Source organism: Chaetodon auriga, chromosome 17 (assembly GCF_051107435.1).
Source record: "Chaetodon auriga isolate fChaAug3 chromosome 17, fChaAug3.hap1, whole genome shotgun sequence".
NCBI lineage: Eukaryota > Metazoa > Chordata > Actinopteri > Chaetodontiformes > Chaetodontidae > Chaetodon > Chaetodon auriga.
Genome location: NC_135090.1, coordinates 3,422,496 through 3,448,889, shown reverse-complemented (window position 1 = coordinate 3,448,889; position 26,394 = coordinate 3,422,496). Strand labels below are relative to the sequence as shown.

General features: G+C 39.5%; 1 protein-coding gene across 2 annotated transcripts; it reads left to right on the top strand.

Annotated features, from left to right (window-relative positions):
* On the top strand, window positions 1–24,258 carry lrrc3b (leucine rich repeat containing 3B). 2 transcript variants are annotated; one of them, XM_076755367.1, is made up of 2 exons: window positions 1–132; window positions 15,799–24,258. In XM_076755367.1, the coding sequence occupies exon 2, from the start codon at window positions 15,945–15,947 to the stop codon at window positions 16,725–16,727; it is 783 nt and encodes a 260-aa protein (XP_076611482.1). In that variant the 5' UTR covers window positions 1–132; window positions 15,799–15,944; the 3' UTR covers window positions 16,728–24,258. The 2 variants fall into 2 exon arrangements, with proteins under 2 accessions (XP_076611482.1, XP_076611483.1); XM_076755368.1 differs by having other exon boundaries at window positions 21–151.
* The last annotated feature ends 2,136 nt before the right edge of the window (window positions 24,259–26,394 follow it).

Genomic DNA, 26,394 nt, shown 5'->3' with positions numbered 1-26,394 from the left:
TTTGTACTGAAAGGTGAAGATGCGAATTCATGCTGCGACTAGTGCATCAGTGAGCGGATACTCCAGCAGGCGGGCTGCCCTCACAGCCCGCCTGAGCGGCTTCATGTGATATGACCGTTTCCACTTGTCCAGGTAATGACCGTGTCTGCAGGTGAGCGGACTTGTGTCGCCTGTTGCGCCTGTGCCTGTCTCTGCTGTAATCTGTGTGTGTGCTGTGTCCTCAGCTATGGTCGCTGCCTTAGTGAATTGTTGCTTGGAGGGATTGCTTTTGACACATCTGGTCAAAAATGTAGATATTGGATGATTATAAATGTGTACTTGCGCTTGACATGTTTCCTTTTGTCACAACTGGACATTAAGCTTTGATTTGCTGTCGGCAGTTCAGGTAGGCTGATGCGTGATGTTTTCACAGAAACCGTCCTGCCAGACGCCATTTAAAAAAATCTATTTAATGTTCCTTTGGTGATTAGGCTGCCGAAATGAAACAACATATGATATATAACTAAATATGAATTCCAGGTGTTTAAAGCCATGTATTCATTCGGCGTATTAAGAACCCGCAATCACCCCTGTACTTTTTGAAAAATTCCAACTTTATCTCTGCTTCGCCTGCAGTTTCTTGCGATCTTTTTCTAGTAAAATGCTTGGCGGAGGGCGGTAGCGACCAGTGCAAATCATTTCTAAAAGTTCAAATGCTGTTGAAATAATTGCTGCGGGGTTTGTTCTGTGTGTGCCGAAATGCAATGTCGCTCCTGTAGAATCAAAAAATGAGTCTTATTTTATATCAAGTCTAACTATAGATCGTCAGTCAAGGTGAATATGTTAAATTACTAAATTATTAAATGGTGTTTTGCGTGACGTTCATTCCATTTACGAGGCGTTCAGGCGCCACAGTTCAGGCAACGTTTGGTTTATTGACTGGAAACGCTGATAATATTACGGCAGTTTGAGAAGCTAATTATTGTCTTGTCTGCTATTGTTTGCCCGAGTCATAGAACCGACAGGCTGTGTTTGCAGAGCCGTGTATGTCATAGGAAAGCAGGGCTTTGAATGGCTCTCATGCATGCGGCAGTTAAATAGTTGTGTTAAGGCAGGCGGGGGTTCCACTCAAGAGGCGACAGCTGGATCCTCCAGGGACGGTCGGTGTGTCCCTGCTGGCCGTGCAGACCTCAGGTGCATCCCGGTCAGGAGCTGTTGTGTTCATTCATATTTTTTTATTCCGTCACAGTCACAGGCAGACTCCTGGCGGACGAGGTAAACCCAGCAACTGTCTCCTCTGTATATTCAGACTATTCGAATCTGCCCATTTAATGTTTATTGGTTAGTGCCAGTGGGTCAGCTATCAATAAGTTTTAGAAAAGGCTCGTTTTTCTTATGGACCCTGGTGTTTTACTCTGATGTGACCATTGTAGAAATGACAGGGGGACCAATTCTAAAGGCTACAATTTAAATGAATGGCTCGAGCTGTTGGCCTGTCTTTAATATAGGCCGGACTGCAGATGTTAATTCTTGTTCAGTGTTACTGAGCGTGTTTGCCAATATGTCATAGTTTGTGCTGGAGCATGTTTGGTGTAGAATTGTTGAATTATTACTTACAGGTGAGAGGAGTTATGTCCGAGGCTGCAACTAACAATTATCTTCACCATTGATTATTGTCTTATTCCATCAGTTAGTCAGTCAGTTACTTTCACCGGACTGTATATAAAACCAGGAAAAATCCTCACAATAACTAGAGGATGTTTGCCATTTTTGCTGAAATGTGATGAATCAATTGGTCTATCAAAATAGGTGCAGATTAATTCATTCAGACTAAAAGGAGTAAATGCTTTCAAAGCCTGTTTCCAAGCCGTCAGGAATAGAATTCTAGTCTTAAATAACACCTTCTGTGTAGGGCCGCGTATCAAACCTCGATTCCTTTTGGTGCAAACCAAAATGTAGCATTGAGAAATGAAAAGTGCATATGAAATGCTTGGCCAGATTCCTAGACTTGTTTACTTCCTCTTTAATGAGATATCTGAAGTCTGAACTCTTTCCAAACTTTAGCCTATTTTCTTATTTAGACAGAGCTTTTTATTTTAACACTGATGCTTTGAGCGGTTTGTTACATTTTGGTGCAAACAGAAGGGTCCAAACATGCTTATTCCCCAAAGTAAGGCATCGTATAGGCACAGATATTGATACTCAGACCAAGTTCCTTCCTGTATTCAATATCTGTTTGTCATATTTAAGTTTATCGTGTCCCAACATGTTGGAATCACTCTGTAAAATACACATTGTGTGGATTTTTTTTAACTAAGTACCCTGGTTTTGGGAATTTTCATTCCTTTTCCTTTTCATTTTGACATGAAAATGATCGTAGTGCAGTGTATTAATGTAAAAATCTATCAGCATCTACTCTCAGTCTAATAAACCTGATGTCCATCGACACTTTGGATCGGTGGCTTGTTGGTACTTGACAACCTGAAAATGAGACTCAACTATCAACTCTCTTTCTCCAGAATTGCTTACATCACCTTCAGAAACCTATTTAACTTGTTTGGAATAATAGTCGTATTATCATTTCCAGCCAGGAAGCTGCAGGATGAGGTTGTGTATTGTTAACAGGCAGTATTAAAGAATTCTCCTGAAGGTATTTTATTTTCAATCACCTCAGTTTCTATGCATCCAGCCGTCCTGTTTACTGGGATGTGGCATAGCTTTTTAAAGCGGCATTAATTACTCGATTGATTGATATAATTTTTTGCCACTTGGGGGCAGCAGAGCAACTGTAAGCACAACACTGACATTATAACTATATGAAGTTGTTTTGGTAACTGTTTTAACCAACAGTTCCCAAAATACACAACTGGCAGACACAGAGCAACACTAGCCTTCATTCAGAGTCGTATTCAACATGCACTCTCCTTTTAGCTCTGGTTTGGTCTCCTGAGAAATGATCTGGCTCTTTAGCTGCTGAAAGTTCCACTATGTTCTCCAGCTATTCGCTAGCTTTGTCCCTCTGCTGTTCGGTGCTGAGCATGCAGTGTGCAGTGGTTTCATACGAGCTTTTCACAAAGAAACAGCTTCCTGCTGGTGAGACTGAACCATCAAAAACCAAAAACTGTGGAGCAGCCTGTCATCTTTTAAAATTGTGATCTTTGTGAAACAGTTCTGATCTTTCACGTGTTTTTGTTCTTAATGACTGACCCAATGTGAACTAGTCGTAGTCGTAAATGTTGAGTGCGTAATGGCTACAGAATAATGACACTATCAGTGTTTAGTTTGGACACTATAAGCGTCACCTTCACTGTGCAGTTCTGTCAGCCAACAGATACGATCTCTCAGGAAATGAAGCCTGATTGGTGATCCAGTCAGGCTGGCACTGTTTGTGTCTGCTTTCACGTCTCCATTATAGACTAAATGAATAGATGAACTCTTGTTTTTTCTCCTCATGTTTTCTTCTATCTCCACCTCCACCCAGACTCCAGCCCCTGCTGCAGTTACTTGTTTGTGCTAAGCAGGACTCAAACTATATTCCCTCATATAGAATCCTGACAGTTTGACTCCACCTCTTAGTGAACGTGCTTCTTTCTGATGCTTTCTTCACTCACATTTGGAAACATCAGCGTGTCCTGTGTTGGTCGTAGTTGTTTGGCTCTGAGGAAAACAGAAAATGATCCTTTGCAGCAGTGTTGGAAACAGCTGGAACACCTGGAGACACTGGGGGGTTTGAAAAGTTTGCTTATCAGTATTTTAATTAAACACAATCCAGCATCTATATGCACTTGGTTGCAGCATCAAACCCTATGAAAACGGACCTGCCGCAGGCGGCCCTGAATTGGCCGCTGGAGGTTGCTGTTTGCATAATCCTGTTTAAATTGACCTAAAATAAAAACCAAAATAGCTCGAACATTCATTTTTTTGGGTTGGGCATCATGTTGTTCGTAGGGTTGAACTAGTTTGATACTAAGCCAAATACTGGACTGGAATTTTACCACTAGGTGTCAGGTGTAATTCAGCTGCTCCCAAGTGAACCATAATGAGAGTCCCTGAGTGTGAGTGTAATAGCACCACAATCAGGACAACTGAATGACACAAAGTGTTTTAGGAGGCGCCCTTTGCCTGTCCATCTTTGGTTTTAGATGGATAAATTAGCTGTTGGGAAGCTTTTATATTACTTACAGTAATATACAGAGTTGCCGTCAACTCGAGTAACATTATCTTTGCCCCACCTGTCTGTCCTCTGCTCTGCTCTGTGTATGTGGAGGGACTGAGTCCCACCCTCAGTGCAACGCAGACGGCAGGGACAGGAGAGAGCATGACCTTAAATGACAGGGAGACTTACTAAAGTCTCTCACACTGAGCTAAAATGCACATAAATTAGACAAATAACAAATATAACAGGTTGCTGATGTGGACTACTTTTTGCCAGAACATCTCGGAATTACAAATGCCAGTTCAGTTGATTTGCCTGAAGTCAAACTGGTTCAAGCTTGTGCACTGGGCTGCACCTGCTGGAACTGGAAACCGACCCCACCCTAGTGATGTGCCCGTGACGCAAGTTGATGATGTCATTACGTTACGTGCTGTGCAAAATGTGACAAAGCGCAGTGGTGCAGTGAATTGGTGCCAGAGGGGTGTGGAAGCAGATCAATAGTTCATGTCAGAGAGAGAAATAGGTATGGTATGAAATGTACATAGTTGTGTAGAGAAATATTTTGTTCATGTTTCTACATTCAGAACGGTTCAAGTGGTCAAATTCAATGAAAAACATGGCAGTTTTTTGACATTGATAACCTTTTAGTTCAGGTTGTATAGTTTTTAGGCATATAAAGCATTTTAGGGTATGTCAATATGAAATGACATCACAATGAGCTCCAACACCAAAGTAGACACTGGAGGACCATTTCTTTTGCAGAATTCAGAGTGAAGGAAACAGTGCATGAAATCCCTCATTCTCATGGGCAAGGTGATCTGACCTTTCACCATCTAACCTGTAATAGCAGTGAAGTCACTTTGCTGTGAGGTTTTGAGGTTGTAGTGTGTCAGCTGTATCCTTCACCCTCAATCTGTATGTTTATCCTGCTGAAACAAACAGTACCAAGCAGAGGGACAGTAAGTGCTTCTCACCAGCAGACTAAAGAGTCTTTGACTGCAAGCTCGTCTCTTCTCAAGAAAAGCACAAACATTCTGATTCTGCAGTCAACTATTCATTCAATTCATTCTATTCAATCCAGTGACAGAATGCCTGAATGTTGGTGTCATTTTAAGCATGATGGCATGTGTTTTTCTAAAGCCCCACTTTACTGATCTGTTTTATGTTATTGTCACGACAACCTTGAGCATCATGGGTTATGTACTCATTCATATAATCACATTATTAAGCTTTAATGGTTGAATCTTAGCAAACACTTGGCGGTTTAGGCATCCAGACGCAGAGAAACATTCATTTGGAGTCGTGTTTTTGACTTAAATGCGTGTCAGATATTCACTCTCCTTTGAGCTCTGGTTTGGTCTCCAACTCCAAAGAAAAATATCTAGTTCTTTAGCCGAATGCTCTACTGTGTTTTTACCAGCTGCTTGCTCATTGTTGCAGTTTGGTACTGTACAGGTAGTGCACTTTTTTATGGAACTTTTTCACATAAAACTGCTGCCTGCTGTTGCTGGTTGATGAGAGTGCTGAGACTGAATCAAACCAGTAAAGTTGTGGGATGGAAATCCAAAACTGATGAGCTTTAAAAGAAACTAAAATGCTCCATAGAGCTCAGGGGAACAACAGAATGAGGTGATTCCCTGTAGGTTTGACACTGTGAGCAACACTTTCATATCATACATAGTCATTTCATCCATTGATGGAATAAAAGTGTGGCTTAGAGCAGCTTTAATATTGGGTTATCTAATGTGCCATTGCAATAATTTCTGAACAAGCTGTCATGGCTACAGTTCCTCTGATGGCCAACAGTAAGGTTCTGATTATGTTGTAAGGACACCCCCTTCAACCACTCTGTGGAAATGTGTAATCAGTCATCTCTCAGTGTCACCTTTATGATAAATACTTTTTGAATGAATGCCCAGAATGTTCACTGGCAACAGTTTTTCAAGTAAAGGGTGTTCCATGGTCTTGTTCTGTGGATGGGTGGATGATGAGTGTACAAAGCACAGGACTTTAGAGACTGGGGATTGCATCTTGAGTCCTGAGTGTGGTAAGGTTTAGGCAAGAAAAACACTTTTTGTTTCAGGAAAGATGGTAGGTTTGATTAGATATTGCCTCAGTAAATGCATCCTGTGTCAAGATCACAGTGTGTTGATTCCAGAGCTTTACTCAGACCTTTCATAGCCAAAACCAGATGAGTGTGTGAGTGCATACACATAACCATAAAAGTGTTAACCATGCCGTATAGTTGATATGACTGTATGTTGTAGGGAAAACAAATAAAATATTGCACATTGTTATTAACATTTGGAAAATATGTTTTGTGTTTTTGTTTGTTCAATATGACTTTCAGTGAAAATGTTTCCTCATTGTGTTGATAAAGAACAGGTTTAAATGCTTCTGCCTTATCCTCGGTTGAATGACATTTCGTCGGGACTAGAAGCATACTGAGATGTTAAAGGTATACTATTCAGGAAGTGTTGGTTACTGTTTTCGCCATTTTCATAGCTTAGGATGGGTGCTGCTTACGGTCTGGTGCCTGGTCACTAACTTCTTATCAAGTCCCAACCTCACCTGCCTGCTGTTAGTGGCCGGGGGTGACACAGCAACTGCCCAAAGGTTGCAGCCCAGAAATGTTTCTACCACCAATCAGAAGAAAATAAGCATATACAGGCAGAGGGCAGGGTCTTTGCAGATAAATACACTGCCACACATTGCTAGCGGGTCCAAAGTGATGATTGAGAGGGATTACTTTGTATAAGATCTTTATTTGAACAGCACTTATTGAAACAAAGTCACAGACTGCTTCACGAAGCAAGAAAAGAACTTTTAGCAGAACTTTCCTCTTTTTCATGGGATTCTCCTGTGTATCCTTCTCTCAAGCTCAAGGATGGATCTATACCAACTTCAAACTTGGAACCTCTATGATTTGCCATTTTTCAGTGGCTTTACGCTTTATTTTATTTGGCATTAATCTTAGTTTGGATGTGTTTTTTCATGTTGCATTTCACATAGTCTCACATTGCCAGTGTGTCTGCAGTGAAAATAGATTCAGTCATGTTTTGAGTGGAGTATTCTTTTATTTTTGTGATAACATGATGTAATACTGTCACCATAAGAAAAAAAAAAACAATCACTTGATATACATTTTAGGAGATATCACCCACCTCTAGTTGACTAATGTTGATGGGAAGAATTTATAAAACATGGAGGTAGTCTCTGTGACGGCACCCACAGGTCTCTGGAGAGCCATTGTGAAGCTCAGTGATGATGGCTCTGGCCATCGCTGTCTTGGCAGTGCCTGGCACAAGTGGACAAAGTGGTGAAACATAGGTGGAGCTGAGGTGGGCCGAATGATGCTCATAAATGTGCATAATTTAAGCCTTGATATAATTTAAATGAGTGAGTGAAAATTCACCCTCTGTTCATGACAACAGTACGAAATTCAATATAGAGACCAAAACCATTTTTGGGTGGAGTGCCAGACAATTTCCTTTATTTTTAAATCCCAGTGTTGACAGGGATGCTACAAGCTCCTTCATGGCCACATAATGGACCTGAACGCAGGTATTCTTCCACCTCCACTCAGCCTTCCTGTCCTCTCTTTTATGTCCATAAATGCTTTCATCAAAGCAGTCAACTAGGCCACTGAGATGGGGAGTTTTCAGAATTTCAGTAGTGTAGTGGCTAAAAAGTGCACAAATCATAGGGGCACTCTGTTTGTTAAGAATGTGTGTGCACGTATATGTCCAGACACTCCATGATTGGTACATTCACGTCCAGGTTGAAGATCAAATTTAAGGGTATGACCACAGCGATGTGGAGGGCCAAACACATGGTGTAAAAGGTTGAAAGAGTGCATCGTATTCAAAGAAATCACAGGCAAGAGTACTAGATGAGTCCTCAATGTGGACGTTAAAATCACCGGAGAGAACAACCCTGTTGTAATTTATCACAAGACGAGATAAGAAGTTGGAAAACTGTGATTAAAAAGCTACAATTTAGTTTGGGGGACAGAAAATTAAAAGCACAAGGACGGGTTGTAAACCATTGAGCTTAAAACTCAAGGGCAGATGTTTGGTGGCGTTAAAAATTTTTGTGATACACACTCATTCGGTCACCCCCACATCCACTACTCTTAGGACGGCTCACACAATCAGAATGAAGGACACAGCTTGATGAGCTGACTGATGTCATTTGGATGTAATCAAGTCTCAGTAAAAGTATGAAGTACAGGTTTGTGGACAAAATGAAGTAATTTAAAACAAAAGTTTTACAGGAGGAGAGCTCACATTAAAAAGTACCATTCTAAGCAGGGTGTCTTCATCTACGGTCTGTGCTGGTGAGAATGTCTGAAACTTAACCAGATGATTCATGTTTCTGTGTAGCATTTTAACCAATCTGTGAGTAATAACCACAGGAATGTTAATGAGACTAGGAACCAGAGAGATGGACTCATCCAGCATCAGTTACTTGCAGTGGATTTTAGAGTAAGCTGCACGTTCATGCCAATTAAATGGGATCCAGTCATGTAAGAATCAGTGATGTCTAATTTAAGAAAGTGGCTCTATTCCAGAATGTTGTGAAATTGTCCATATATGGTATGCCTAGAGAGCAGCAGTGTCCCCTCAGCCAGATATGAAGATGGTGCAGGTGGTTGAATTTCACATCCCCCCAGCAAAGGAGAGGGAGTCCGACCCAATATAATACGTTTATGGGAGTGCAGTGGGTTGTTTATTAGCCTCTTGAAATCAGCCTGTAAAGATTCAGAAGGTCGGTGAATGATGACAGCTTTAGTAGATGGATGTTTTTGTATTTGCTGTTGAATTTGCACAATGTCCAGGGCTACAACTTCTGGGTAACACAAAGTCAAAACCTGAGGAAGATGTGCATGTCAGACCATCGAGAAGCCCACAATAACACTCTTTGGAAGAGGATCTGTAGGTGGAATAGGGTGGAGATGTTAGCATCCGAAAGCAAGGCTGTTAACATTGTGCCCAAAATATGCTTTGCCTGATGGACAGAGACGACTGAAAGTTCCATGAATAAATTGTGGAATTTGTTATCATCCATCAGTTGAACGAAAGCTACTTCACGGTTCACACAGATGGCCATCAGGCTGAAGTAAGTGCCGTAAAGGCCGACAAAAAGTAACTTTTTAGTTAAAATTTTGGTGGAGTTCTGAAATGGTACACACAGATACAGACACATGAGTCTATACATTGTTTCATAGGAAAATCCTGAATAGTATGCCTCTTAAGATGTAACATAGACTCTAACAAATTTAACCCAGATTTAACCAAAATGTTAAGACGTTTTTTGACCTGCAAATCACCAAACCAGTGCTTACTAATGAACAGTCTTTACTCTGACCATATGTATATGTAATCTCTTGATATGACCGTGTATTTGCATCCAATAACTAAAAAGTAGTCCCGATGGATATTTCACACCTCCAACAGTGTCCTTTTTAAATCTGAGTCTATGTACCGTTCATAGAATCCAGTAAAAACTATTCCATTGTCGGGTTCTGACATCCCTTGGTGTTTTTTTAATGATTCTCAGCAGCATTGTTCTTTCTCGATGAATGGACATTGGATTCTTTTTTTTTTTACCAGGGCAGCCTTACATCATTAGGCACCTTAATTTACTGGTACATATTCAGAGATCTCATAACCAAAGCCAAGAATCCTTAAAATACTAAAAAAATCAATAAATTGAATTGTTGAGGAGGTGTTGCTTGAGAATCTCTGACCTGACACAGGAGATATCTCATTTGCACACACTGCTTGAAATTTTGTGTAAGATTTCATCCTACCTCTCAAAAACTTAAAGTTTTTTATTGTGCAAATCACTCTATGAAGGAATTCACTGGAACCCTCCTGTATTAAATTTGGGACCTAATGCTAGATGGAGGATTCCATATACTAAATCATGGATTAATTTTGAATACAGCAGAAGGCTTAGCCCATGCAGCCTGTAGATGAGATGAGATGGGGTGAGACTGTAGTCCACAAGGTTGCGTAGAATCATGCCTCACTGGGAAGAAAAGGAGAGAGCAGACCATTCTTTGTCTCAGATTACAAAGGGCATCTCGCAGCCCGGTAATTTTAATGTGTAATGCTAAGTGATAGAACAGAGGGAACAGAGGTTCTGAAGGTCATACTCCCTCACACAAGGCTGGGTTTTGAAGTTTCCCCAGCTGTATCCTCTTCTGTTCCACAGCAGGTTGCAGAAATTGTAGACTGCATAAAACATGAACGTAGTCTCTGTGACATCTGAAGAGCCATTGTGAAGTTCTGTGACAGCGGCTTTGGCCATCACCATCTTGGTAATGCTAGACTCTGCTAAACTCCCAGCTAGTCCAAAAATGGGCAAAGAAGTGGGACATAGGTGGAGTTGAGAGGGGCCAAATTAAGACTGTTTACTGAAACCAAGCAGCTAGCTGTTACTCATAGCCATGCCGGTAATTATAGAAAACTTTAAGCCTTAATTTAAACGAGTGAGTTATATAAAATGTTCCCCCCTGTACAGTCATGAACGGGCAAATTAGCTATAGAGACCCAAACTGTTCTTTGTACCAGGCTGTAAACATGTTTATTTTTACTGTTACATTTTTATATGGGGGTCTAAGGGGATTGACTCGCTTTTGAAGCCAGCCTCAAGTGGCCATTCGAGGAAGTTTTTTGCATGCCATGAAGTAAATCCTAAAAAATTTAGCCTAACTTAGCATAAAGAGTGAAAGTAGTAAGTAAACCCATATGTAAACAGCAATGTAAAAACACCAATCTGTCGTTTTATAGGGAGTTCATGTAGGAACTACTGTATTTCTCAGCAAATGAAAGTCTGGCACAGTGATTGTGTGCATCTTCTCAGAAACTTGTCACCATAAACGTTATGAGGTTTGGTATCATCGATCTGGTACTACAAGGTTTGGTCTTTCTACTCTGTTAGAGACAGCAAAGCCCGAACTCAATGACCATATCGAGAAATATACATGGAGACACTGGACAGAAGTATTGTGTGAATAGTTTTCACTGTTGTTCACAATTGCTCCAACATGTAACTCCCCGTAAAAGAACAGCTTCTTGTTTTTACATTTCAGTTTATGTAGATGAAACGAATGATGTATAACACATTAATTTATGATTTTTACCTCACCCTGACTCCAGATCCGTCCTTAACACATATCGAATATTGAATTGTTCCTTTGGGCCTTTGACCAAACTGTTCTGGTGACGGAAGTCTCATGAAACCACAGTTTTAAAGAAATAAAATTCTAAAGCAGCAAACTTTGATAGGTACCATTCTGCAGTTTCTTAGGACTTTCAGGTTAACTGGGCTGACTTCTCTCAAGCTACAGCTAAAATTTTTAGTAATGGCTAAAGGCAAACCATAGCCATATATAATATTAGTGTAATTTGGAGTTTATGTAGACTGCGGAACTATACTTTTTTTCCTGCAGCAGTAGTGAACATTTAAGGTCACATTAACATTCATAACATTGAGTTACTGGATACCATTTCACAATGTCAGATGGCAGACAGTGATGGTGACTGTGGCTAATGGCAATAAATATTAAATCTTATAAGCCCTGCCTAAAGGTATATTTAGACTTAAACAGGCCACAACACAGCTGCGGTCTGTTTGATTGATTTGATTGATTTAATTTGTGACCATTGCCAAGTTGGATATTCTGATTTTGGTAGTGGTAGCCTTTTTCAAAGGCTCGGTGAGTTTTGATCTACCAACAACAAAAGTGAAGCAAAAATAAACCCAAAAACACAATACAAGAAAGTGAAAAGACTACATTATATTGATGAAATGGTCCCAATGAACTTTTTTAGATTGCATTATTTGCCAGCTTTATAAAAACAGACAGTGTTAAAAGTTTCCCCCATGAGCACCACTCCCCTTTGAACCTCTACAGTATTGCTCAAAATGATTGTGCATAGATGCAGCAAAGGTGTTTACGTGTTGTTTGAATGGAGAAATCAGTCAATAATAATTGCTGCTGCAATTTGATTGCATGCTGCACACAGTGCCAGAGGTTTCCAGCGCAGCAGCAGGACACAGCAAAGTTGTTGACTTGCTCAGGAGTTTGAGGTGTGGAGCTCTTTATCTTACAGCTCACTGTGGCTGCTTTTTGCTCCATTACTTCCTGACATATGTAAAACTGACTTGCTGACAAAAAATGATTTTCAGTGACAAATGAACTGTTTCTCATTGACTGCTTCACAATAAAAGCCACCTTGTGTTTCTCCAATTGAACACTGTTAATGTGACTTAGCAGCAGTAGGAAATGTTGGGTTTCCATCAGCAGTAACTTGTTAACATGAGCTCATTATTCTTTGAAATGGTGTGAAGACATGGTGCGTCATTTCGTATTATTGAAGATATTTCTGCTATGTTATCTACTCCCCGTGGATCCACTTACAGCTTCTGTTATTCCCATTATGCGGTGACTTTTCCTAATGAACAAACCAGTCGCGGTGAGGTGATTTACGAGGTGGTTTTAAAGAACAGTAATAATGAGGCCCCATGTCAGAAGATCAAGCGTCTCTTTCACAGCGCAGGTTTAATAGATCTAGCACAAAGCCCGTCTCCATTCAACAACAGGTTTTGTCTCTTGTGGCAAAGCAGCAGCTGGATAAACAGCTTAATGTGGGCCTGGAAGCTGCCACTGGAACTCACTGTGCTGCAGAAAATAGATCCCTCTCCTCTCCACTTCCTCATAGGCTGTTGCTAGACATTATTGCATTGTCTTGTGCCAAGACAGAGAAATGGAAAATGCCTGTATGAGTGATAGACAGCCTTTTAAAAGCCAGGGATGTGGTAAAGAAAGAGAGCAGCAGTATCGATGCAGTAGTACTAGTATCTTTTCATTTGTGGTGGAAGAAGTACTCTGATCATTTACTTAAGCAAAAGTACCAATACAGCAATGGTACAGTATATTTGAAGCATAAGTAAAAGTGCTCATTCTGTGGTAAAATGTCCCCTGTGGCTGATATATTATTATACATGACAGTATTAGATTAGATTAGACTGATGATCAATGTGTGAGAAACATTTTACAGTTGTAGCTGCTTGAGGAGGAGCTAGTTTGAAGTAACTCAGTTAATATACAGTTAGGATTTATTGGTATATATTATTGAATTAACTATTCATATATGTCCAGTGGTTTTCAGCCGAGGGGTCTTCCAAAGGGTCACCAGATAAATCTGAAGTGTTGTTAGATGATTAGTGGGAGAGGAAAGAGGAAATGATAAACTTCTGATGCACAGGCCTCAAACAGCTATTTAAATGAAACTAATGTAGAGGTGAAATGTCTTTTGGCTAACTATTTGTAGACATCAGAAATGTAAGGGGGCTCCAAATATGTAGGGGAGTAAAATGTACAATTCTTCCCCCTGAAATGTAGTTGAGTAAAAGTATCAAGTAGCTTAAAATAGAAACACTCAAGTAAAGTACAACTACCTCGAAATTGTAATTAAGTTCAGTGCTTGAGTAAATGTACTTACTTTCCTCCACTGGTCTTCATCCTCTTCCTGTTCATGACTTCCAGTTAAAAAAGATTATATTATAATATAGAAGTTATTTTTCAGTTCAGCCCATATTCCAAAAAACTCATACTGTTAAATGTATCACATACACATTACATTGATATCTCCTATCCAATTTTTATCAATGAATATTTTTTGCAAATTTGTAGGTTTTTTATTTTGTCACAATTCATGTATTCTTTTTATGTATACAGCATTTGCACATTATTTTGCCAATATTTTTGACATTTTTTTCAGTTGAGACATGGTAGTGCTTGTCATTTTGGTATACATATATTTTACATATTTTAATTATAAATGTCTATTTTATATTTATGACTCTTGACTTAAAGAGTTCTTGATTCTTTTCTCTTACTTTCTTTAATTGGGACGGTTATGCACCACAACACCAAGGCAAATTCCATGAATCTGAAAACCTACTTGGCAAGTATCCCTTTTTCTGTGCACCAGTACATTTTTCCTAGAAAAGAGCTCCCAGGCTCCAAGAACAGCAGTTTTTAAAGCTCTCATAGAACAACAAAATGGGCATGTATTATCGTGTTGAAACATTGCAGTGAATACAACAAAACAATACATTGTGTGGATGATGGTATGAAGGACGATGCAGTGTGCCTACTGAATGTGAACAGGTTAGCGTACTGTTGTTTCAGATGTATGAGATCAAGGTGAGATGGTTGATGTTGAATTAGTCACAGCGCTTAGCAATTTATCATAAGTCATATGATTTATTATTTAGTTGAAATTGGTTTTCTTCAGTATGCATAATATCTGAATGCGTCATGGACAGACGGTCATCGAGGACACCACAAGCTGGAAGGGGAGGAATTGCATGTAATTACTTCAGACACCTATTCTGTTTTTAAAAGTATGCCCACCAATGTCTATGAGCACATCACATGGTCGAAACTAGTGGTCACATTACAATTAACACTTGATTTTGAGCGTTCTCGGCCGACAGACTCTGACGAACAGTGTCGTATCATTAACTGAAAAACACCAACTTGTGCTCTAACAGAACACTAAACCATCAAAGGAAAGCTGTTAAGCAGGTTATATCTTCTTACTGCAGAGCTCTTTGCTGCTTTAACTTTAATCCAGTCTAATTGTAGACCACAGGTATACTGTTCACTATATAATGTAAATACAATTAAAATAAATATTGGACCATAAAACACGGTCTGGTCTGGACCACAGAAGTGAGAAACTCTCATCAAAGAAGGTCATTGACAGATAATTAGCAACCTGGATAAAGGATATTAATAAAGGTTCCTTATAACAAGCATAAAATATAACAGGGACAGTAGAATACAGGTAAATATACAGAGCTTATTGACAGACTAGGCTGTAGAGTGCTGTCGATAGCAAAGATACAGACCAGAAATGGAGTGAAGCTGAATAAAGTTAAATTGAATGAAAATATAATTAAATCTCGATCAGTTCCCAACAATAATAGTACTGCTACTGAAAGATTATCAGGAAAATCTTGATATTTTACAATTTATTAACACACATGCTCACACACACACACACACACACACACACACACTCATATATATATATATATATATATATATATATATATATATATATATATATAAAGAGAGAGAGAGAGAGAGAGAGAGAGAGAGAGAGATAGATAGATAGATAGATAGATCAGCAACATCAGCGAGCTAAAACAGTCACAGCGACAATGCTATCATGCTGATGTTTAGAAGGTAATATTTCATAATATATTTCATATTAGATTAACATCCTTACAGTCATGCTGTGAGAGTGGCTGAAACCCTTTGAAAACACAGCACTCTGAGTACAGAGAACAAATATTTGGGTGTACCAGCAAGTAACTCTGAGTTCAGACAGTAAAAATGAATCAGTAAACTCTGACACCAATTACCATTAACAAAGAGCAAAAAAAAACTATCTTGACTGCCCTAAAAAATATGGGCTCTTGTTAAATTGTCAACAATTACATCGAGCTAACACAAGTACCCAAATTCGCAGGGCCCATATTGGTGACCAACAGAACAACAAATACAATGCCACACAAGATAAAATGTAGGAACCTTATTTGTTCAACATGCCTTTCTGTTTGATCTTTTTCAGGCCTCAAGGCAGCATGATAACATCTGTTCACACTCCAGTATCTCCAATGGGTGGACAGTGAGGACCAGTCGCCACTATGCGATGTGTGTAAGGAACCAGTGGCGGTGTTGTGGCCCCAGGCGGGATGCTGCTGAGGGCTGGTCAGTATGACTGTGCTGGACTTGTGGCTGTCGCGCTCCATCCCCATGTGCCTGCTCCTTCAGAGCCTTGTCCTCATGGCCCTGTGCTTCCCCTCGGCCAGCATGTGTCCAAAGGGGTGCATCTGCCAACGCGACCCCCACCTCCATGGCCTCAACGTCACTTGCAGTCAGTCCCGCCTCAAAGAAATTCCCCCCAGCCTCCCAGTCGACACTGTCCTGCTGAGACTGGACCACAACCAGATAGGCGCCGTGCCCGATCAAGCCTTCCACGGACTCAGGCTTTTGAGGGAGCTCAACCTTTCGTACAATGCAGTGGAGACTTTAGGGGAAGGTGCCTTTAGTGGCATAGAGGCAACATTACAGGTGCTGGACCTTTCCCACAACCGCATCACTAGCGTACACAAGGATGCCTTCGCTCGGCTAAAGGCCCGTGTCATTGTGGATGATAACCCCTGGCATTGTGACTGTGCCCTCCAGCAGGCCATTGGTGGAATGGCCCACAACCACGAGGCTGCTGCCCGGGTCCTCTGCAGGAGCTCAGAGCTTCGTGACCAGGAGGGAAGACCTTTCTTGGCGGTGGACACAGACCTCTGTAATCTAGCCAAAAGGACCACAGACTACGCTATGCTGGTGACCATGTTCGGCTGGTTTGCCATGGTCATTTCATATGTGGTGTATTATGTCCGTCAGAACCAGGAAGATGCCCGACGCCATCTGGAGTACCTCAAGTCTCTCCCCAGCAAGCCCAAGAAACCTGACGAGGCTGATGACATAAGCACTGTTGTCTGACAGCAGTATCAAAGTGACTTTGTCCCACACAATCGTAATGAACACCAAAATGTTTATGTAACAGGACCCAAATTTATAGTGTTTACTAATTCAAACTTTTATGTGATGTAGGCATCCAATCTCCTGAGAAATCTTTGTATTTTGGAAATTTCTGTTGTATATCCTTACCAGGGTTTGTTCATGACTGATCTGAGATGAGACAAGATGAGATGACAGGGGAGGCCAGAGTCTAATAGGCTAAAACCAACATTGTCTTTTCTACAAAAATTGCGTAGGGAGTTTTGAAAATTTGAATCTCAGGTTTAAATATTGACATGATAATGGATTTTTTTTTAGATTAAAATTTGGAATATCTGATAAAAACAAATATATTTGTAAGATATGACACCCTAAACTACATTCCCCAGAGCCCATGATAAAATGTACATTGAGTTTTGCAAACACTCAGTAAACCACCTACATCTTTCATACCCCTTAAAATTAAATGTATGTTAAATTATCCACTTTGACAGCTTTGTACAGAAATTTCAGCATCTCTGAATCCGTGGCATACTATGGAGACTATTTGATCTATACATTGTGTAATATTTTATACCATTAAATCCTGGGATACGGGTAATGCAGATGTGAGGTATAAAGTAGTCTTACCTTCCTGCTTGCCTTGAACTGTAGTAGCCTGTTTTTATACAGAAAAATCACAGTTAAGACAAATAGGGTATAGACTGGACATCAAGATTTCATTGAAACATTTCGCAAACCATGTCACAGCTATGTAGAACAGTGGAATCTATGGAAGCCTATTTCTGCCAAGAAAAGAAATCAGCCAAAGGTTAGGAATGACAAAATATAGAGATAAGAAATCAAAATCATTGCTATCTTAAGCCAGCTTGTCAACATTACCTGCTACGTCACCATTATGGGCCACATTAAATTATCTTAGAACCAGTGGTTGGTTCAGGGTTATAGCACTGGTGAAGTATTAGCATGAAAGCCACCTAAAACTTAGAATCATAGAGTGGAAAACAAGAGTTATTAAAACTGAAGACTATAACTCAGATTAACTCATAAGTCTGATCTTACTCAATGTGGAACTCATTCAGTATGTGGCACACTGAGACAGATGTTGAGGTGTAAATGGCACATTATGTGCTCATCATCCATATGGCTTAATATTCAGCATAATGACTTATTATCTCACAATTTACCATGAGTGTATGTATTTTGTCATTCATTTTGTTGAGAGGGTGTCCATTATGTTTAGATAACCACGCTTCTCTGATGCGGTGTTCTCATAGCAGGAACGCTGCAGTTTCCAGGTCGTAAGAGTCTTCTCCTTCTTGGACCAGGGAAGTAACATTTTTTACAAGGCTGACAAAGATACTGCAAATACAAATCTCCATTGAAAAAATGTGCTTCCCCAAACCAAACTTACAGTTTAATTGTAGCAAGTGGCCATACCATAAGTAGGATAATCCATTCCAATTTGTACAACTACTGAACTTTAATGCACTCTGTGTGGGTGCAAATAGCCCACAGTATGCATTACTTTTCAATGAGTACATTGTGGATTATTTGTTACATACAAAAATGGAATAATCATAATGTTAATCCCTGTGATCCCAATGAAACCAAAAGGTTTAGACTTGAGGAGGCTTTGTAGCTGAAATGGCATAGAAGGTTGATGGCTGGGCACTCATTCAGGAGCCAACCCTGCTATTAGCTACTTCAAAACTATGCTCATCACATCAAGTCTGCTCAGTTTCCTGTAATAATGAAAAAATGTTTCATTATAACAGATTTTTATCTTTTCTTGTTATTACTACAGACCAGTTTCAGTTTTAACAAGAAATTTACTCTTTCAACAACAACTTACATCCTAACATCTTGTCATATCAAGAGACTTTATCATTACTATATTATTAGTATAAATATTTCAGACCTTTGCTTTTGTAACAGCATCCCAATTTATCTCATTAATACAACCATCATATGATGTTATGAGAAAAGGATACAGTCTATGTCTGAAAGACACAAGCCTACATCTGTTCATTGCTACATATTGAAATAATGTATAGCTACACAACTAACCATGCATCTGTGAAGATTCTCCTTCATCCAGGTCATGGTGCTTCAAAGAGATTTACAGCTGGACTTGCTTGAGGTTCTAGAAGACGTTTGGATGAGAAGCAAAACATCTTCTAGAACATGTTGTCCAGTTGCCTTTGTAAAGCACTTAGAACAACTATGATGGTGATGGTTGGTCGTTTACTAAAATACCACTAAACCATGTCTTCTTATAGCCAACCACCAAAACCCAGTAGGAAGTTGATCAGAATGTTATCACATTCACCTGAGTCGCCTTCAGTTATAACCATGCACTCACAGCAGTTAAGCTGTGAATTTTTGGCCCAAACTCTGCCTCTCAGGCAATTCACGGGCTGCTCTATCTTTGTTGTGGCTGTATGCAGCTTGTGAGAAAGACTGCAGACACTACTCAGGGCTGAGAAAGTTTCCCAACTCCTTTTTTTTTTTACAGATAATTCATTAACGACATTAGAACTGATCATCAATTAAACACAATACAGGAAAAGACAGTGCTCTTAAAGATCGTATAAAGATATAAATAAAATATTGTTTATTGGGTTTAAAGGTTCATTGTTGACATTGTTTGTCAAAATTTCTATACAACATAATGACAATATGAAACCAAAAGGATGCTCTTGTGTGTGATAACAAGAGTTTCTTGATATAGTGATACGTTCTCATAGCAAAAATTATTTTGTATGTAATTTGGTATACAGTAATACCAAGGATAATATGTCATTAGAAGATAAAAATATCATGACACGATTTTATTTTTTTTTATTTTTTTATTTTTTTTTTATGAGAAAAACGCTTTTTTCCATGATGTCAAAAGCAACATGCATGAGTCATTGCTATTAACAACACTATCACCATCCATAAATATAATAAGGTCATTAAGAGTTTGATAAAGATTTACATGCCCTTGAACTTGACCCAGAAAGGTTGTCCTGGCATGCAAAACATCAATCAATAATATAGCAAAATTTGACATTTGCAAGCCAGAAATATCATGATGGCTATATGTAAATTATATGTAAGAAAATTCTTTGATTAAGCAGCACAAAAAGATTAATGATTGATATTCATATTAAACTGTTTTTTTTCTGCCTCGCAGTGATAAACTTTTTAACTAACCTTTTCAACTAAAATTAATGTTACATAAAATATAGACTTACTATGTTATTATTGAAAATATACCTAAAATAGACCTAATCTTACAAAAAATGTCCGCACAGGGTTGCATGAAATAAATCTATGCCTGTGTTTAATCTTATTTTAGAGTACTTAAATTCCACAAAATACACTGATACGATGCAGAAATCTTGACTCTGGAAAACTGGTATGTCCTTGTGTTGGAACCAGATGGTTACATGTGACATATGACTTGAGTTTATGGTGCTTTGTATAGCCATTTACCATCACTTTATTGTCAGTACAGAATTTCAGATTCCACTCTCTCTTTCTTTTCTGTTACACTGAAAAGTTGATAGTCTGCAATCATTTTCTCGCAATCTAAATACCTCCAAACCACACCTGAACAGCACAAACATGAGTTTGTTCCATATGTCAACCTCTGGGGCTGAAAAAGAAGCCAACTGCCCTTCTTCAAATGGCCACAAATCAACCCTCATAGACGCCCATATTAAAACGCCCAAGTTTACAGCAGAAATAAACAGCCTGGTACAAAAAACAGTTTTGCTCTCTAGACCTAATTTCTCCATTCATGATAACTGTATATGAAGGGAATTTTTATGTAACTCACTAATTTCAATTATATTGAGACTTACGGTTATGCATAATTATGGGCATAGCCTTCTTAAGTGACAGGTAGCTTCTAGGTTTTAGCAACCAGGCTTCAGTTGGCCCATCTCAGCTCCACCTATGCTCCACCTCTTTGCACATTCTTGGATTAACTGGGAGATTTGCTGAGTCAGTCATTGCCAAGACGGTGATGGTCATAGCCGCTGTCACTGAGCTTCACAATGGCTATTTAGAAACATATGGTCGATGTCACAGATGTTTTATACAGTCTTAACATCAACCTGAAAATCTGTTTTTTGCAGATCACTAGTGGCTCACCCGTGCTGCAGTGATGCACAAGTGTAGCACACCTTGTCATCACCCCTGGATGTGGTTACAGGTGCAACAAAGCACATTTGTGGCCTGACCTAATCACACCCAGCAGTGATGCTAAGTGCAGCCAGAGGTGAAACAGCCTTGACAGTTTGAACCAGATCAGACTCAGCCTGGTGTTAAATTAAGTAAGAGATGACGAAAAATACAAAACCTTGGCAGTGTCCCAGTTTAGCATCAGTCTCCTCTTGAATTCACAATTCAAGACCACATACGTCGCAAATGGTATCAAATATATCCATTGATTTTGAATAGAAATTCTGGCTACCTGAATTACTTTGGCAGGAAACTACAGTATATGCTTGGTCAAGGACTGTAATTGTTGCAAACCCTGTATGTTAAAGGATGTGAGCCAGAAGGTACTCAAGAACATTTTAAAAAGGGCCCCCCAAAATTAAACTTTAAATGAGTGGTAATAGTAGTTCAACAAAATAATCTTAACTCATGATCCAATTACTGGCTTTGTCCAGAGCATTTGACCTTATGTCTGGTCATCATCAGCATATGGAGTTGGCTAAGTTGTCATCATGTGATCTGTGTATGAAACTTTAATTGTGTGATGATCTTGTGGTGGTCGTATTGGTACTTACAAAGAGTGGATTATGAGATTTCCTCCCTAAGACCAGGATGGACACTACTAAATTAATTGGGACCAGCAGAAGCATCACAGTGGGATCAGCTGCTGGAACATCCAGCCAGAGTCTTCAAGTCACAGGGAGTCAGCACTTACCACAAACCATTCAGCACCTCAAGATCTCTGCTGGCACACCCTAAAGGACCCCCACGATGTATGTACCATGGTGAAACAGCAAAGAGACTGAATCACCAAGAAATGGACAACATCAACATCCAAAACCAGTCATAGCAATGACTGGGAAAGGGTCAAAGTCATGGCCCAGTACATGGCAGGAGAAGGATGACCTTCAAAGATCGTCACTGAACCAGTCCAGCACCCTAGAAAAAATTACCCACGTTGGATGATCCTGCACCTCATGATTTACATCCAATATTAGCACTCAGTGTCAGTGCAGGAAGTTGTGTGCATTGTAGGTAGCAGAGGTCAAGGTGATGCAAAGATTGTCTGAGTTTGATGCAAGAAAGGGGAGATTGCATCCTGTTACGGACCTGCAATTAACATTCACCTTTTTACAAACTATAGCCACAGTTTTCCCTGAACCTTAACCAAGTGCTCTAGTTGCTTTAACCATAGTTTATTTGCCATAATGACAAACCTTTCCAAAGTCTAACCCTGCCATAGTTTTGATGCACAGAAATTGTGGAAAGGAAAGAACATTGGCACAAGACGCTGAAAATATCCTTAAATGTATTTTGAGCTTGGGCAGAATTGTAAGATCTGGAAAAAGCTTGTAGCAGACATTGAGTTGAGATTATTTTGTCAAAGAACTGGTGTGACTTAGAGTGTCTTATTTGATGTTTTGGAATGTAAGGTTTGTGGTGATGGTTTAACATCTGTGGACAGGCTGTTGCTGTGTTGTGCTGTACATTTCTTCCTTCAGTTTGTAAAGTCTGCGTTTGTTCCTGTTGTCTTTAGTCGACTGTTGTCAGTCAGAGTCAGTCTTTGTATATCTGTACTGATCAGAAGTAAGCACAAGACTAAATGTCAGTTTCAGTGGATTCTTCTTGTTGGTGTTTTGTGAATACTCCAGTCCTTCAGAGTCAGTGCTGTTATTAGTAATTGGTACCGTTGGCCTTCACTCGATTCCATTCTTATCAGGTCCTTTCAAGGGGAGGACAGATTTCTCAATCTATACGATCATCTCAGTCGTGGCAAATCAACACAAACATCCCTGTTCAAGCCAAGCTGCCAATGCATGCATCATTTCCCTTTAATAACACTGTGTACAATAATGTCCCCAGCAGAGGGTGAAGAGAAGATTGATGCTTTCATTTTTTCAGATGGCTTTGCTGCCATCACAGCTAGTGGAGCTCACTCAAACATAGGACCAGAGAAAGCCACATGAAAGTCAAGATTGATATGTACAGTAAAGGTACAGTATATTAGATTTTCACCACAAAGCTCATTTCATAAATACTATCTACTTTAAAAATAACCTAAAGAAATCCTGCACTTCATTGGTGTCATGTTGGATATTAGGTATTACTTGTATCTCGTGAAATTTCCTTTCAGTTCAGGTTTTAATTGTTTGCCACAGAATTTGTACAATAATGGTCGTTAAAATGACGTCATAGGGGATATGCAATTAGAATGTGTAGACTAGGATCACATGTAAATAGGAATGTTGATGTTGTGTGAAAATACTTGAAATCCCTTTAATTAGTTGTTCTTGAATGTGCTACACCCCTTAGCCTTCTAGAGGCAACCTCATACTCCTCGTGACTGGATCAGGATACGGTATAAAATGCATGTACAATGTAATGAAGCACAGTGTAGCCAAGGACTCGAGAGTATTTCTAAGTGCCTGAATACTTCTCTCGCCATTTTTTTTTTTTTTTCTTTCTCCACCTCTGGTCTTTGTTCTGAATACATAAGCCTCTTTCAGTTTAGCTTTCTCACTGTTTAGTGGATTAGGTAATTTAGGTTTATTTTGCAAGTTGTGAAAAATGGAATCAACCACACTGATGTAAAGAGCTGTTAAACTGAATCATACTCTACCATATCACAGTTTCACATGCACAAACAGGGTGTGATAGACAAACTCACACAGTTGAGAATGAAGATGTTAGCACTGACTATCATGGTTGTGTTGTAATGGCATGACATACAGAAAAAGAAATAAAGGAGGTATGCATTCATTCATGGTATACTTTCTTCCTCCGTTCATTTAAAAACACACAGCTTTGGGCAGTATGTAATGTAGCACAAACACAGGATGCATTGAGGGCCGAGCACTGTGAGAATTCCTGTTGGCCTCCAGCGTCAAGCCAGTGTTGAAATGCTAAATTAAATGGATAAGTCAAAGAGAAAACAGCAGAGGACAGCTACAGTCCCTTCAGATGTATAGACTGTCAGCCTCAACGCCTGTTTTTAACATGTTTGTATGATGTCTGTCCATCACCATATGAGATTTGTCGCATGCACAAATCAGCACAATGTTCATTCAGTGCTTGGAATGCACAAAGCCAAACAGTGTGGCAAAAATGGACCAAGAGAGAAAGAGAAAAGGTAGAGCTGAGAGAGAGTGGAGAGTTAAAAGGAGAAAGTGCTGCTAAAAGTGCTGCTAAATGCTGTAGAATTACAGATATCTGCATGAGCAAGGTATGTGGTTGGTGTTTAAAAAAGAGAAAAACATACTAGCGGGATCGACCTCAGCACATCGTATCAAAACTACCTTTCCTGAGTAGGTCCTATGTTTAATATATGTAATCGTGCTATATGAAAGCAGGAGATGTGTATGCATAGAAATAAACTCTGTAACTCTGTAAACTCTTTTCTGTGGGGTTGAAGTATCACCAGTTACTCAGAGCTACCAGACCTTCATGATGATAAACCTAAGTTCAGTCAGAGGAAATACCAGGTGCAGAACAAACTCTCCAGAAGCAGTGGTGGATGGTACAGTGCATACAGAACGTTGTCAGACCCTTTCAAGTTTTCCACATTTAGTATGATCCATATCTTAAAATTGAATCAGTGTAGACATGCTAATCCATATTGACAAAGTGTGTTGTTAATTTATTAAAAATAACTGTAATATCTCACTAACATATGTATTCAGACCATTCACCTTGTACTTGGTAAAACCATCTTTGGCAGTAATGGCAGCCTTCATAGAAATGGTCCTACGAGTTTGGCACACCTTTCTTCTAGAAGTTTGCCCGATTCTTCTTGACAGAATCATTCAAGCTCAACCAGGTTGGATGGGGATAGTTGGTGCACAGCCATCTTCAGATATCTTCAGAGATGCTCTCTTGGGTTCAGGTCTAGACTCTGGCTGGGCCACACCAGGACATTCACAGAGTTTTCCTGAAGCCACTCTTGTGTTTTCTTGGCAGTATCAGGTTGCTGTCTGAAACTTAACTCTCACCCAGCCTGAGATCCTGAGCACTCTGGAAAAGGTTTTTTCACTCAGCATGGCTCTATATTTTTCAGCATTCATCTTTCAATCCTGACTAGCCTCCCATCCCGACAGCATGATGCTGCCACCACTGTGCGACTGTAGGGATGGTATTAATGAGGTGATGCTGAGTGCCTGGCTTCCTGCTCACATGCCATGGGGAACTGTGGACAAAAAGTTAAATCTTCGTCTGTTTTCACAGCTTCCCTGATGTTCTCCCTCTCTCTCACTCCTCTCCCAATTCAATGAATTCAAGGTTTCTTTCGACCAAAGTTAGTGGTGATTGTTGGAACAGTGAAAGACAAACCAATTATTTTATCTGTGTAGATGTACATTGATGTCCACTTAAAATGATTAGTGCGAATGCAATACACTGCAGCCAATTTTGCACCAGCTGGCTGCAGCTCTCTCCTTCAATACTGGACCAATTTCAAAATTCGATGTCCCAATTAGTCACTTACACACAAAAAAACATGGGAAAATAGGGTCCATAAGCACAGGTCATATTGGACCAGAATGTCTCCTATTTGTCTGGGACATTGAAGTCTTCAAGGACACACAGACCAGCACCAAAACCCTGATGCATGGCACAAAGTGCTACATGTTTCAGAAACATTAAAATGCTTTTTGGTTATTGAAGATTGTGAACAGTTTAAAACAGCTCTTATACACAATATTTTTTTGGACAGTATTTATCTTATAAATTAAATCATGTCCAATTTTGGCTGTTTTCTGATTAGAACATGTCATTGACTACACTTATTTTCAATATAGCACTGTTTTTCTGTGTTAGTTTCTGCTACTTTATGCTTCCATGCCACTACATCAGAGGCAGATATTGTACTTTTTACTGCACTACATTTAGAATTCAAGTTACTTTGTCGATGGATTTGTAGAATAATGCAAAACGTGTATAAATAAATCATTATGTAATATTATGGACAAGATAAAGTGATTTCCAGAATGAAATTCACAAGGTACCCAGCAGTAAAAAAAAAAGAGCTCCACCTTTACCAGCTGCACCAATTGAAGTTCGTATTTAGTAAGCCATCAATATTTATTAGTCAGTAGTATAATTTACATTATTATGAAATGAGCCATTATTCACAATGAGTAACAGGTGAATATCAATGAATGCCAACAACTGCTCAGTTCACACCAAGAGAGACAATTGGTCAATGGTGCAAAATAAACAAGGCAATTGCATTCAGCAAAACATTTTAGTATATTCAGGGAGGCAAACTTTTTTTTTTTTTTTTTTTTTCAAATTAAATAATGACTATGGACTTCAGTTGCAAGCTCTCATCTTAAATTGGCCCACAAGGACCACAATTTTGTGGGTCATCACTTGCCCTATTTACACAGACAGTCTAGTTTCAGGTGTTTGCATTTGTTTATGAACACGTGGATGACAG

Bases quoted from the DNA above. Each gene is read 5' to 3' on its own strand.
- lrrc3b (XM_076755367.1), top strand. From the start codon at position 15,945: ATGACTGTGCTGGACTTGTGGCTGTCGCGCTCCATCCCCATGTGCCTG.